The 15,727-nt window shown below is 46.5% G+C and overlaps 1 protein-coding gene across 1 annotated transcript in view; it reads right to left on the bottom strand.

Annotated features, from left to right (window-relative positions):
• kat6a (K(lysine) acetyltransferase 6A) overlaps positions 1-9,858 on the bottom strand; it is a gene marked incomplete at its 5' end in the record, with an annotated part of 44,541 nt that extends 34,683 nt beyond the window's left edge. The window contains one exon of the mRNA XM_080004115.1: positions 9,202-9,858. Within this exon, the coding sequence (XP_079860241.1) occupies positions 9,202-9,858 (657 nt within the window). The remainder of the gene's footprint in view (positions 1-9,201) is intronic.
• Between the last annotated feature and the right edge of the window lie 5,869 nt (positions 9,859-15,727).

Here is a 15,727-nt window from a genome sequence, read left to right as displayed (position 1 = left end):
GCATTTAGGACTAGGACTGATGGATAGATGTTCAACGCCCAGTCAGTATGAACGTTTGCACGGAAAATGACATGTATTCTCACTGAATGGTTCTACACAAAGCTTGCAGTTCGGTGCAGGATTATTAACTGAAAACTTCTTTTGATTCACTCTATATAGTGGACAAAATAAAGAATAGGTTTAACTGTGTGAAAAACATTCACTATTTTCATTGCGATTCAACAGTACGACAAGGCGCTGCAGCATGTGATCACACCAACAAACTAGCTCATAGCTTGTTGGATACAGCCATATTAGTGGTGATAGCAGAAAGAGACGATCCTCCAACAACCGACAGCTTTGACTTTTGGGAGGACTTTGGTTACCCTAAAAACTATGGAGCCAACGGCAGACAAGTAGCGGGTAGAAAAGAAACTGCATGCAAGAATGGGTGGTAATACCATAAACATGTTGAATCATTTACTGATATCAGCCCAGTGTCTTTCGAACCAAGTGAAAAGACGCTCTACAGTGTTTAGACGGCCTTTTCCGGCTGATTCAAACGGCAATAGAAATCAGTGTGTCAATTTATAGCTGTGGATGTGAGACCTTAGTCTGTGGAGTGAATACTTAGTGTGTGGGTTTGGTTACACTTGCCGTTTCAACGCGGCTTTCGTGACCTGGTCAGGTCTGGACAGTACCAAATCGGCATCACATGAGATCCGATCAGCCAGACCACATCCCAAAAGCAGCTGGGATGTGGTCTAGCCCTGTTGGCTATGTCATTAAACCAGTGCGGGAAGCCTCCCTCCTCAAACCCTTCCACAACCTCACGGAGCCTCTCTTTTTGGAAACCGGATGTAACGAACATGCAAAGAGTGGAGTGTCACAGCTACCTTGTGAACAATTAGCCCAATAGAGCTTTGCTGAGTGGGTTAATGACATGGGCTCAGTCACACAAGCTAGTCGAGAACCACCAAAACTCTCACTCTCTCCCTCCCCTTTCTGAGGCTGCCTGGGTACCTGTCGGCTGCCTGGGTACCTGACCTCTGGCGCTCTCAGTGCGCGGGGCACTCGTTGCTGGGGGGGGCGGGCTGTGGGTGGGGGGGCCTTCTGCCGCCCTCTGTTCTGTGATCCATATGCGCGGCGGCCAGAGGCTGACCAGGGGCCTGATGGGGGAGCGGAGCTGCCTAGCCTGGCAGAGGCACATGGCGGGCCACTCTGCATCCGCTGCTGGTCGCTGTGGGTTAGGTGCCTCAGGGTATGGGAGGTGGCCGTGCTATGGCATGGTCGAGGTCCGGGGTATCCACGTGGCCGCTCCCTGGCCTGCTGCGCCCCTGCGTTGATCTGATTGCACTTATCTCTCCCAGTGCAAAAACTCATAATCAGTACATACACCACAAATTAGGCCTCGGCTTCTTATTGGGTAACTATTGGTAACTATTGTCCATAATCTCCAGATGCGTTGCAAAGACATTTCACTGCATACAGTATATGTATGAACATACGTATATGTACGTAACAAATAAACCTCTTGATTCTTCGCGGGACGGGTAGGGTGCGAGCTATGTGGATGAGGATGTGGTGGGCGGCTGCGATCTTACCCGTCACGCTCCTGCCCTGACTTTCTTCTCGTCTGTCTAGAAATTTTAATTCCACTCTTATTAGCCTAGAACACATACACTCGCACAAAGATCCTCCTCCGAACAACACTCACCACACCAGGATCTGTGGGGCAGGAAGGGTGCGAGGGATTCGGGTTCGACTTGCTTGGAGGACTTGCACCTCCACACCCCGCAATTGCCAACAGCACACATTGAATACTGGCGTTTTCTGGGGTAGCAGGATGCTGGTGGGTTGGTGTAGGGGGCGGCTGGGTGGGCCCCCTGCCAGCTGGGCATGAGTCTTGGCTGCTTGCCCCTGGTGGTTTCTGGTGTTCTGCGACCTGGCGAAGGAGCGGAGCGTGCCATCAGGTGCCTTCCTGACTTGTTGTTGTGGCCGTGGGTTGGGGTGCGGCTGTCGGCCTTTGCTCCTGCTGCCCCGGATAGTGGAGGGCCCATATATCTGGCTGCCTGCTGGTGTTGGTGGGGGGGATCTAACTTCCGGTAGACCTGCGGTGAGCAGACTCGGCTACGTGGATGGGTGCTCAGGGCTCGCGGTTGGGTGGGGAGTCTGCTCAGCAGCGGTGGGGTGGGCCTCGCTATTGCCCGGGTGGGTATGGGGGGTCCTGCTGGCGGTGTGTCGGTCTGTCAGCGCAGGATCTGGCTCCAGGCCGGCAGTCCTTGCCTGACACCTGCGGCCCAGGTTCTGCGCCTGCATCTTGTGCCTGCACATGGTGGTGGGTTGTATGTGTGCGGCTCGGGGTGCAGGGCCTCCTCATGCACCCTGGGATCGGGTTATGCTCTTCGGGGGCCGGCGTGGGGGTTGTTCTGCCGGCTTCCAGCTTCTCTTGGGGCCGGGGGATCTTCTGTGGCTGCAGGGCGGGGTGCTTGGGGCTTTCCTGCAGCCATGGGGTGTGTATGTGGCTACAGGACTCAGGGGTGGCTTTGGGGCCCTTTCCGCTGTTTGGAAGCGCCACAACATAATGCCGACCTTATACACCAGAACCAATTGGGATAAGTCCTGTACACTCAACGGTGGACACACGCACACGCCACCGGCACCTGCTTTGAACGCACCCCAGCACCCTCCTGGTTGCATCCCCTCTCTTCCTTATTTATTGCCATAACTATGACAGGAAGAGGCTACGTGCCCAATTGCTGTTCCAGTTTTCCTGGACCTAATGAACTGAGTTTTTTCGATGTCATCTCATGTTTGTTTTTCCATGTACATGTTGTTTGGTCCTATGTTTGTCTCACCCGTGGCGATTATCCCCCTCTTGGAGTAGTGATTAGTTGTTTATAGACCCAAACATGGTAAAATAGTTCACCAAAGAGGGGCATTGATTGCGGTTCTGTAAAACAAAAAACTGTGCTCTTGTAATCCTACAGGTCGTCCACAGGACAGAGTTATTGCAGTAGTTCTTGGCAATTTAAGAATTAATAATGAGTTGCATTACACGTTGAGAAGTTGAACTCCACTTGCAGACTAACTCTGTCCCAGATGCAAAAGCATACAAATACTCTGTGTTGTACGCTCAGCATGTTGACAGCACAGGTTTAAAAAAAAAAAAAAAAAAAAAAAAAAAAAAAAAAAAAGAAAAGGCTTGTGATCACACCAACAAAATAGCTCGTAGCTTGTTGGATACAGCCGTATTAGTGGTGATAGAGCAGAAAGAGACGATCCTCCAAAAACCGACAGCTTTGACTTTTGGGAGGACTTTGGTTCCCCTGAAAGTTAGGGGGCCAATGGCAGACGAGTGGTGGGTAGAAAATAAACTGCATGCAAGAATGGGCTTCAGCACTAGTAATACCACGAACATGTTGAATCACTCACTGACATCAGCCCAGTGTCTTTGGAACCAGATGAAAATATACAACACATACGCAACAAAAAGCTCCACAGTATTTAGATGGCCGTTTCCGGCTGATTCAAACAGGGCAATAGAAATCAGTGTGTCAACTTATAGCTGTGGATGTGAGACCTTAGTCTGTGGAGTGAATACTAGTGTGTGGGCTTGGTTACACTTGCCGTTTCAATGCAGCTTTCATATTCTGGTCAGGTCTGGACAGTACCAGATCGGCATCACCTGAGATCCAATCAGCCAGACCACATCCCAACAGCAATCTGGCCACAATGTGGACATTAATGGCTACGTCATTAAACCAGTAGGGGAAGCCGCTCTCCTCAAACCCTTACACAACCTCACAGAGCCTTTCACTTTTTGGAAACGACCACGCAAAGAGTGGAGTGCCTCAGCTACCGCGTGAACAATTAGCCCAACGGAGTTTTGATGAGTGGGCCAATGACGTGAGCTCAGTCACACAAGCCAGTCGAAAACCACCAAAACGTCTCCGCCTCCCTTTTGCACACAGACGCAGGTTGCCCAGAGGTGGGTGTCCTCTAGAAACTCATTAGGGTTGGGCCGGTGTAAAATTTTTCAAACCGGTTTGATATGAAGCCAAACACCGGACCAGACTCCCGGATTTTACCACTAGGTGTCACACTTGACTCAGCAGCAGAGTTGGTGGCGCACAGCCTGTCACTAGTGGCTCCGTTATACAGTTTATAAACAACCATATTACATTGTTATATCACTTATTATCAATTCATTACAACCAAAATTACACCCAAATGAGCATGTATATGCAGGTTTTTTTAATGAGGGTGAACCCGCTAAAAATAGTCAATTGACGCCTTTCCCACTGCCAGGAGAGGAGTATGCCTTTCTTTCTGGTCTGTCACATTTAACATCACCAATGCCTTGGAAAGGGGCGTGTCATGTTTCCAGTGTGATTGGAGGGAAAAAAACAGTAGAATGCAGCATGGAGTATCCATGCCCGGTCCTTCAGCGGCAGGGAGCGGAGATGCTCCTCTGGTTTGGAGGCCGGCGCTGGAGTGGCTCGGAGCCCGGCAGGGAGCGTGGGGCTTCTCCTCTGCGTGCGTGCCAGAATGTCTCATGATGACAATCGCCGGTTCAGTCGGTTTGCATAAAATCAAACCAGTTTAGACTCAGACCAGCAAAATCGGAAATCGACCAACTCTAATACTCATGTCGAGTCAAACATAGTTGTTCAAAGGAATCTTTTTGCATTCTGGAGTTGAGCACCCAGTCGGTTTCTGTGAAGGTTTGCAATATGAACCCACCAGTGTTCACATCCACACACCCCTCTCCACAGGAACCATCGCACTTAACATTATACACAGTACAGTGCTCGCTTCCACTGCGCTCTCTTTAGAATTGCCCTACCCCTAAAAATCATCAAGACATAAAAATAACAAAACAGATTCTGTTGCACCCAGTGACGTTTTAACACAAAGTAATTTAACTGTAACGTGAGATCCATTCAGAACCAATCCCGATTCAAGTGTCAGGATACTAGGTCTCTGATCTGATCTGGCCCATCTGCTCACAAAAGTGGCATTGAAACAACAACTGTAACCAAGCCCTTAGTAACATGTTTAATGTGGTCAAACACTGTTATGTTGTTCCTTCTCAAGCTCATATTGGCCAGACCGTAATCCTCCAAATTCTGATATTGTTTTATGTTGTTCATGTATATAAGGCTCCATTTTTTGTGATATATGCTTCTACAAAGCCACTCCAGGAGATGGGCCAGATCTAGCTCCATAATGTTTAAAGTTTAAATAGATTCTACCTTTATGATAAACTTAAAAATATAGAGATTGGAGGTACGTTCTCTAGCATTTATTTAAGATCAAAAATGTACTGAACCGTGACATCGCCGAATTGCATCGAATCAAACGATTTTGCGAACGGTTACACCTCCAATTCCTACCATACCTGGCCATGCTGTCACATCTGCATCCTCTTTCCACAGACACTGTTGTTACAGGGAGAACAATGTATGTATTAACATATTAAAGAACAAGTGACAAATCACAGCTTTTTCCATGTAAAATTGGGCTCCTTAAAATCGCAGTTTCGACAGGAAACCGTTGACTTGTTGGGGCCTTGCCTATCTTTACTTCTGTCCCCGCTCAGGCAGCAAGCAGCAGAAGGCTGATAGCTAAGTTGGGGTGTGTGTGTGGAGGGGGGGGTGGGGGGGGGCTGCTTTCCTGGTCATCTCCTAGAAGTGCTGACCATCTGGGCCAACAGGTCACTGGGTTAGGAGGGCCCATGTGACTCTAGTCTGCTCTCTGGGATAATCCTAGCGTGTGTGTGTGTATACGTGCGTGTGTGTCTCCCTTTTAAGGCGCTTCAATGACTGTGTGCACACACCAACATACGGCAGATAAAGTCTACGGCCAGTCAAAACAGTGTTTAGCTGCGGGGCAGTGCCTTTCCAGTACCCCAACAGCTGCCTGTGTGTCTGGTAAACCTGCCTTGCTGAGGCTGGGTTTCCTAAAAGATAGACACATCAGTTTTGTGGGCGTACACGGGTGTAGAGACACGAGCATGGTGCGACAACTCCATGAACTGGAAAATACAGGTTTATGTTTGGTAGTCAGTGAAGCTGAAAAAAAAAAAATTTATTGCATGTACTGTAGAGCTTTAGTTTAGTATCAAAGTTTACACTAGCATGTAGTGGTGTTTGAATGTAATTCTTCTGTTTTGTCCAGCCCTTTTCATTGTTAAGTAAGCCTTTTCCACTTCACCTTTGTTGGTGGTGCTGGTTACAAGTGTGTGTGTGTGCACCTAAGACAGTGCAATTTGTTGACGTTCATCCATCTGTGTGTGTCCGTGTCACTTTCGGGACGGCGTTGTGTTGGTTAGGCGCGTGGCGCTCGGAAGGAGGAGAGGTTAGTGTCTCGCTGCTCTCTCTGATCAGGTTACACAAGTGGGTGTGTTCCTTTGCTCCTCTGTCGCCTGCATGTCTGCCTTTCCCTTGCACTCTCTCACTCTTTCCGTCTGTCTTTATCACCCCCTCCCTCCCCCCCTCAAACACACGCCCCTCTGCATGTCTGGTTAGAAGGTAGAGTCTCTCTCTCTCTCTCTCTCTCTCTCTCTCTCTCTCTCTCTCTCTCTCTCTCTCTCTCTCTCTCTCTCTCTCTCTCTCCTCTCTCTCTCTCTCTCTCTCTCTCTCTCTCTCTCTCTCTCTCTCTCTCTCTCTCTCTCTCTCTCTCTCTCTCTCTCTCTCTCTCTCATTAATTGAAATATTTAATTTCTGTGTTAGCCTGAATTTGTTCTGTAAAACGTTTTTGTAATACACCTCAGAAGGTATACCAAAAAGATGGTAGCATTTCTCAATATGTATGAAATGTCAATATATCGATATATAATAGTGTCTTGAATCATCGCATAATTCTCTAAATGAATCGATATAAGGGCTGCACGACATTACAAAAAAACTGACATTGCAATATTTATTTTCTGAGATATCTATTGCGATATGAAAAAATACAGGAATTTTCACCAGGTGACTTATCTATTTGGAAAGAATTAATCATTCTAGAGTGATTGGAGTAATGTTGTAGGGGATTGCATCTGCATAGAAAGTACAAATAATATCTTAATTCTTGGCACATTTAGGCTAAAATCAGTAAACTGTGACAGGAAGGTTTCTTTTTCCCTTCATTATAAAAAGTAATATTACACTTTCTTATAAGGAATGATCAACAAAAACAATTACAAAACCAAGTATTTCAATAAATAATGGAAAAATATTTGTAAAAAAATAATAATCTTTTGCGACGCTAAGCCAAACTTTCGAGTGTTTGCTGCAGCGAGCCATGGTCCAGGATGTAAACAGAAGTGTGTGTGCACCCCGATACCGTTTCTATCCTATGATGTGACCATCGTGCATGCACACTTTGCGATGCCGAAACGATATATTGCGCAGCCCTTATAGATATCAAATCTAATCATGCGCTTTGTATCAAAATGTTATCAAATAGTGTGATCCTGTCCATACCCAATGACACATACCACAGGGAGTCCCTCATACAGACAAACAATGCGATGCTACCAGTCTCTAACAGGCTTTAAGAACATTTGTCTGCTTGCCTAGTCAAATGTGGCTATACATCTGTTGCAAAGGCCTTGACAGACATCTTTAGGACATCCCAGCAATGTGGTTTCACCCCCCCCGCCCCCGCCCCCCACCACCCCCCACACGTTCAAAGAACAAGTGAAGTATTTTACAGCAGCCTAATTGTCTATCTGAATATATACACACACGGGTCGCATCCATACTGCCTTTCAGAAAGAAATAACTCATACAGGAATGGTGTGTACTATCATGTGTGGCTCAACAGGTAAAACATGGCTCCAACACCATCGACATTGCCTTGCAGGGTTCAATACCCACTTTTGTGACACCAGAAACATGTGCACTATATACTGCAACTAGGGCTGGGTATTGTTACTCAAAACCTTTAAGGTATGAACCGAAATGACCCAATATCACGTAGTATTGAAACTTTTCCAATCAAAGGATACCTGCATTCAATCATTCTTGTACCCAGAATGACTTTGTATGGTTTTGCTTGCAGCCAATCACTGCAAGCTTCTTTCGATATGATGTGACGCCTTATTGGCCCACTACCGCAGCAGCTACAAGCCAGCCAATCACTGCAGGCGTCTTCGATTTAATCAAACGTGTGATTGGCTCACTACTGCAGCAGTAGCTACAACACTCTGTCAAAGGATAGGTACACAATTTTTCAAGTCTGTCTTAAAACAAAAGTCAGGTGTCCGCATGAACAGTGAAAGAGGTTTTCCTGGCTGTAGTCATTCCTCCTTTACTGGCCATTTGTTTAAAACTACACTGCCCAAATAATTCATTGTACAGTAATTTAATAAATATTTCAATAATTTTACGACTTTCAAAATGTATTTGTGTAAAAATAATTTGGATGGGGAGGAGTGGTGCACTTGACGCCACTCAAATGATGGGTATAGTAGGCAAGAAAATGTATCGAATGAAGTACTCTATTGGTATTGCTATCACTTTAAGGGTACTGGTATTGGTACTGGTATCGTAATTTTTTTAAACAATACCCAGCCCTAACTGCAACATTGTTTTTCTGGTTAAAAGTATTATATAGTGCTGCGTTCAGTAGCCAAAAGTTAGTCAAAGTTAATCTCTTGAAACTGCCTTGAAATTGACTCTGCTTGTAAATACCGTCCTGTGACTCTGAGGTTGTTACAATAATATAATTTCTGTTATATAAACAGAAAATGGAAAACTCCATAGTGGTCTAAATGTATGTCAACATCCTCTCATAATCTTTCTCCAATTTTTCAATGTCAGGTTTGTTTCATCACTAAGTGACCTTAACTGGCCTGTGCATCACAAATGGCGTCTACTATTTTAAAGAGTAATAAAGCCCCAGAACTGCTTATTTTATTGAATCCAATAGCACTCAAGATATTTTGGCTCAATGTGCAACATGTTAACACAGCAGCCAAACACTGGCTATTGAATTTGAAATGTGCAACTAGGTGATTGTAGGAGGAGCAGCTTACATATCCCACATCACAAAGTTTTTTTATTTTCTTTAAAAAAATGCATGGTGTAGAGAGACAGCTGAAAACAACGTGTTTCATTCCTCCTTCAATATCTTATGCACCAATGCAATAAGGTGCTTACATGTATTTTTTAGTTACGTGTGGACGTTGTCAGCTTTGTTTTCATCTATCTGCAAGCGGGACGTTACCTTGTCCTTCTCGTGGGGCAGGAGGCGGACGGGAGGCAAGGACTCCAGGGAGACAGTGCCAGTGCCGTCGTCCTGTGACCTGCTTCGGCTGATGAGGCGAAAGAGTTGGCCCTGTTTGACCACACGGCCATGGGCCACCGCCCTCTTCAGGGCCACCCTCAGCTGCTGGTGGAAGAAGCCATGGCCCACGGAGCCGCTGGCCGACAGGTAGCCTGCCACGTCAGCCTGGCACTTGAGGAAGCGCTCCACGCCCTTGAGACTGGAGCCACCAGCCTCGTGGAGCCCCTCCAGCGCACGCTTGATCAACTTGTTCCAGTCTAAACCTGGCTTCTTGCCCGAGTGGGAGTGGGAGTGGGAGCTCCCACCGGTGCAACCCCCACCCCCAGAGCTGCTGCCACCACGGGGCTTGGGCAAGGCCAGGCGTCCGGGGTTCTCAGGGTCCTTGTAGGAGTTGAGGCCCTTGTTGGAGACCTTGAGGATGGTGCCATCCTTTACGCTGAGCTCCAGCTGCTCCAGCACCGTCTTGCGGTCCAAGCTGTGAGACATGGACACAGCATTGCAGATGCGCTCCTCAGACGGGCGCTGCTTCTGCTTCTTCACCTTTTTGATGGCCTCCAAGATCCATTGGGTGTACGTCGGGTTGGCCAGCTTCACCATGGCTGCGGTCCAGCTGGGCGCCGGGTGGTCCTGAGGCCTGACCACGACGACCGATAAGGACAAAGACAAGAGGGAGCCGTAGGCCAAGGAAGGACCCGGCCTGCGCCCTTAGCGCTGCCGCCTCCCTGTCCTCCTTGCTCCTCTCTTCCGCCAAGCCCTCCACCTGCTGATTATCCCTTGTCCTGGGACCGCACTGAGAGTCCCTCAAAACCCAAGTACGAGTAGCACGGTGGGGAACAGCTCACCATATCATAAGCCCTCTGAGCCAACCCCAAAAAACTGGTAAAACCTGGCCCACCCACTACCCTCTACCAGCAGGGGGAAGCTGTCTGGGTGAGAGCAGGGGGGGGGGGGGGGGGGGGGTAGAGGCTGAAGGAGCAGTTCTTTTAGCTTTGATAACTCCAACCCATCAGAAAAAGTATGTTTTATGTCCCGCACATGCACTGTTCTCGGCAAACAGGGTCTCGCTGAGAGTTGCCGGGGAAAAAATGTGCCCACACACCCGTGGTGGAAAATGTATGACTTTTTTAACGATAGAAGTCCAGAGGATAGGGGAAAAAAATAAAAAATAAAAATAAACAAAAAAATATATATATATATATATATATATATATATATATATATATAAATAATAGTGAATTCCGAAGGACGAGGATTTATTTCTGTGTCCTTGTTCCCTTGTCTTCTCTCCTTCACCAGGCTGGGCTTCTCGGGTCTGGGACGGAACAGATATCTCACCCCAGGGAGCAGCCAGCGCTGATCACCTTCATGCCTATTGCACTTCAGTGGCCGACACACCCTGCAGAAACAAGGAGAGAAAACACAGAAGACAGGCGAGGGTCAGAGAAACCGTGCTTTCAAAGGGTACATTTTTTTAATGCGTTCAAGTTCCGTGTTATTTCCACAACTATATATATATATATATATATATATATATATTTATTTATAATTTGCTTTTTTACCTTTCACCTTGAATCATGCAATATATGCTCCGGGCAGACCGACACACAAGAAATCAAATGAAAGCAGTGTCATTACAATGCTATAATAAACAAGTAAGTAAAGTACAGTGCGGAGTAGGCCTGAATTTCCATCCCAGGGATTTATAAAGAACCATTTCATCTCATAGGAATAGAACTATTGATGCAGTCTACATAATCAAATTAACACAATGCCTATGTTGTCCCCCAGTAGAATCTATCGTTCAAAAATAAAGGGGTCACTCAGTAACGAAATGCTGGACACAATTAGCAAGTGACACTAGTTAAAACAAAGTAAAACGGTTAAAACACTGTGAGTCAGTAAGACAAGGGGAAAAACCTGTAATGCCATATTAAAGGGAAATTGTCACGCATGTTGTGAGTGATTAGACTGTATTTATAACCCCAATTTAAACCAACCTCTTGTACACCAGACGACAGGTAGAAAGGTGGTGGAATCTAGGTGTCAGGTATCTCTGTTTTGATACAGCGGAGACCCCAGAAAGATTGGTGTTTCATACATAACATTGAAAATGGGAGAAGGGAACTCATTCAGTTATTTAGCTGATACAATTTGACTGTCAATTTCGCCTGATCTGATGAAAACCATCGCCAACTCTGAGAAAACAGGTGTCTAGTGTCAGTATTGACAACGTGCCAGGAGCCAGGACACTATTTATTTTGTTTATTTATTTTTTTATTAAACATGCATGGTTGTCTGTGAGGCTTAAGTTGGCAGGAAGTATCTTCTTCCAAAAAAAGAAGAAAACGTGGTGTAGCGCTGTAGCAGCAGCAGAAACCTAGGTAAACACAGTGGAACAACTAAAAGCAGCGGGCTGACAAGTAAAGCTAACCCATTTGCTAACGTGGATACGATGTAGTCCAAACACAGGTTGTTTGCAAACATTAGCTTAAGAGCTGGTGAAAATAAAAGCCAACTCGCCTGCTGGACTTTCTTGTTTACACCCTCTGGAACACGGAAGGCAACTAACCTGACAACAAACCTTCCCGCGAAACTGCTGCTGTTGTTTAGCACCAGACCAGCTAAATCCTATCAGCTAGCTCCCAGGCTAAGCCTGCTAGCTCAAAACATAAACACCTTAACAAAGCTCCAACAATTCCCCCACAACAACACTATCCAAAACAACCAAACCTCCACGAATTACCCCAGGTTCGAGAGTCGAGGCTAATATACACTGTGCGGCCCTCTACAAGGCACAATGCAACGGCCGTAACGGGCTAAAAAACACACACACACACACACACACACAGATAGTGCGAGGCACCACGCTCCGTGGACGGCGGGGCCTAGTCGTTCTCCCTCAGCCTCGGGTGTGGGTGAAACTCTACCCCCAAGATCAGTCCCGCCGCCTCTACGACTTCCTTTCCTCCGCCAAGCCCGCCCTCCTCCCACGTCCTGCCCGCGGTGCTGTGGAGACAAGGCCGCTGGAGCGAGGAAGAGGCCCTGGCTTGGCTCTCCCTCCTCCGACCCTTACATCCATCCAACAACCACCATACCATACCATACCATACCATACCACCCCACACCACCACCACCACCACCACCACCACTCCCGCCGCCGCCACTACTGCCACTACTACTACTGCTACTACAACAACTACTACTACTGCTGCTGCTGCTGTTGCTGCTGCTACGACTACTACTATTACTACTACTACTACTACTACTATTACTACTACCACCACCACCACTACTACTACTACTACTACCACTACCACCACCTCGCCATCACCACCACCACCACCAACCCTTCCCGTGCCCCCCCTGTCCCACCTCATTTCCCTCTCTAACCTCCCGAACTGGTCCGGTTCGGGGTTCCAGATAGAGGAGGGGTAAGCTAGGGGGGCGGTCTAGTCTCCCTCCCTCTCCAGTCTCGTAACTCACCGGGATTCCGGGTCGAGCCGGCACGGAGAATGCGCCAGAAATCCTCGGGATCGGAGACAACAACAAGGCTAAGAACGCAGCCAGAGACTGGAGGCTCCGGAGCCGACGCCATCTTTGAGTTGAAACGGGAGCTCTCGGGCTGGCTGGCTGGGGGAGGGGGGAGGAAGAGGGCTAGGGACCGTCCGCATGGTGCGTTCTCCCGCAAGGGGGAAGAGAGGAAGGAGAGACGGAAGAGGGGCGGGCGGCGGAGCTTGTTGCTATGAGGGGGCTGGATGGCGATCGGTTGCACGCATGAAATGGAAGAAAGGGGGACAGATGGTGGTGGTGGTGGGGGCGGGGGTGGGGGTGGGGGTGGGGGTGGCGGATAGGTGTTTGTGCTTTCTCTCTCCGCTGGGCGCGCACGCACACAGCCGGACCACGGGGCCGATCCAAGGGAGCGTCAACATTTTCACGCGTACAAGGCGAGAAACAGCCTCCACGGGGAGGAATCAAAGCGAAGTGAGTGTGGTTTCAACGTTAGAGGGTATTTAAAGATCACAGTGCACACACCATCCACAGCAACACTGCAGTGTGCTGGAGCACACCGATGCAAGCAGACACTACTACTACTGATAATAACAAGGATTATGCTCATAATGCTATTATTGATACATTATTATTAATAATAATATAATAATAATAATAATAATAAAAGTTGTTGTTATTATTATTATTATTATTATACACAATAAAGGTTTAAAAAAAGAAAAATCAATAAAAATAGGCATTTATTTAAAGTACCTACGGATCTTTGTGATGCCGTAATTGAAAATGTTTCCCCACAAAAAAAAAAACCATAATGAAAATCTTCCCCTTGGCCGGACCCACGATATCTCATCCAATACGAGCGCCAATCAGATGACAACAGATTTAACCGTCAGTCATAACACCCCGCCACCCCATAATTTGCGTTTCCAGATAGGACAGTTTTAGAGCTGTCGGTAATTTATAAAAATGAGTAGATGCCCTATCACCTGCTAATGTCCCAAGTGTCATATTGTTACGAATCGTAGTCGTTTCCATGCTTGATAAATAACGTTGAAAATTAATTACAACCTTAAAAATGCTAATGATTAATTAATTAACTGTAATCTATTTGTTCTTATATTTGTTTTTTGTTATTTTTATTATTATTATCAGGGGTCCAGCCCCTCAGATTTTGATTATTTTCCTCTCAATATTTCGGGCTAAAACTGTCTGGGACAAAACAACTGTAGAAGCTACGGACATGGTTGAGGTGTCGTCAGAACAGGAACATCCCGTTGTTCAAGTTTCATCCATATCAATCCACATGCGAAGCATAAATTTGTGAAAAACCAATGAAATTTGACTCAAACTAGCTGCACGTTCGTGCCTTACAGACACGTCGGCCTTCGAAAACTATTGGAACATGATGAGTTTTAGAGTAAGAACCTTTGTGACATCATCGTCCAATTTCCTATAAATGTGCAGGTTGTGGTTCTGAATGTTCATTTGCGTGGTGTGCAGTGCAAGGTGTAGAGTCTATCGCTCTGTAGTGGTAAGAGCTTACAAACTAGGCATGTATGGGTGTGTTTATGTACCATCTTACCTGTTGATGTCTGCGGGGCTGTCCCATTGATATTTTATCTCTTTGGTCTTTTTGTCGATGAAGAATTCTATTGCGATCTAACTCCGTGTTGGATGCAGCGTTGTGGTCCTCCTTACTCTGCAGAATTTGCGAGAAAAAAAAAACCACCCACTAAAAAACATAAATCCACAGAATCTCGTCACCACATCGAGCTCGGCCGACTGTGGGAATGAATGATGCATTCATATACTAGGAACGCATTGGAAAACTAGAACCCGTGAAACTGTAATTACTCACTTTTCGGATTTCATGGAAACCTAACCTATCAGAAATATAATCCACAGTAAGGCATCACCAATAAAATTACGTAAGTTCGCTCCCGCTTCCTGACTAACACGGGTCTGCAGCTATATTTATTGTCGTTTTTTTTATTTATTTTTTGATTTAGTGATGCCATTGGAGATTTAGCTTTTTTTATTACAGAAAAAAATACCAATATCAATAATGGAAGAAGAACAACTAGTTGGTAATTCAGCACAATCAGTGCAGTTAGACTTAACACTCGCTTTCTACAGCATTCCCCTTAATCCATTTCCTCTCACAGGTCGACGGCCAAACCTCAGGGCGCAGATGAAACCATCGGAACGTTGGGAGCGATGTGCACAGCGCTTCCTCTGGGAGGGGTTTATAGGATGTCTTATAGGGAGCAATTAGACCCGGGGTTTACCCATGGCAGAGGCGTCCCACCGGTGATCAAATCAAATGGATAAGGTCATGCTGTTTCTTTTTCTCACGCGTGCATATAGGGACCGATAAATCACAGTCCAACCGCACACTAATCATAATTAGTCGTTAGTGGTAATACCTTGTTAAACAGTGTTAACACGTGCATGGCCATTTAGTATCACTCCAAAGGACCAACAAATTATCATCCCGATGAACAGTAGACCAGCCAACAGATGGACAATACTCATGAGGATGTGGCATCCATTGCTCCGGGGCATGAATTAATAATGCCATAGGCTGTGTTCACCGATATCCGTTAAGACAACAAACTAGTGTGGGGGAGTATCCCAACAAGTCAAAGTAAAGATTTCCAGTCAGATGAACAGCTTTTGTGTTTCACTTTAACACGGAGCAGTGAGCAACAGATAACCGTCTCCACGCCTCAAGGGAGTGGAGAGTTTGGGAATAAAACTGTCATCTCTGCGTCAATACGTATATATACATCTCTTCGTCAATACATATACCTTTACCTTACCTTCAATACATATACCTTTACCATAATCCAAAATTCACCCTCACTTAGCTCCATTTCTAGGGCCTCCACCACCTGCTAGGGAGTTGAAGCTCCCATCCACCCCCTGGAAACCGTGTCCACCTGCCCCAATTACA

The sequence above is a fragment of the Zeus faber genome (assembly GCF_960531495.2).
Source record: "Zeus faber genome assembly, chromosome: 7".
In the NCBI taxonomy this organism is placed as follows: Eukaryota; Metazoa; Chordata; class Actinopteri; order Zeiformes; family Zeidae; genus Zeus; species Zeus faber.
Note: the sequence above shows the minus strand (reverse complement) of the source record. Positions and strands in the feature narration are given on the sequence as shown.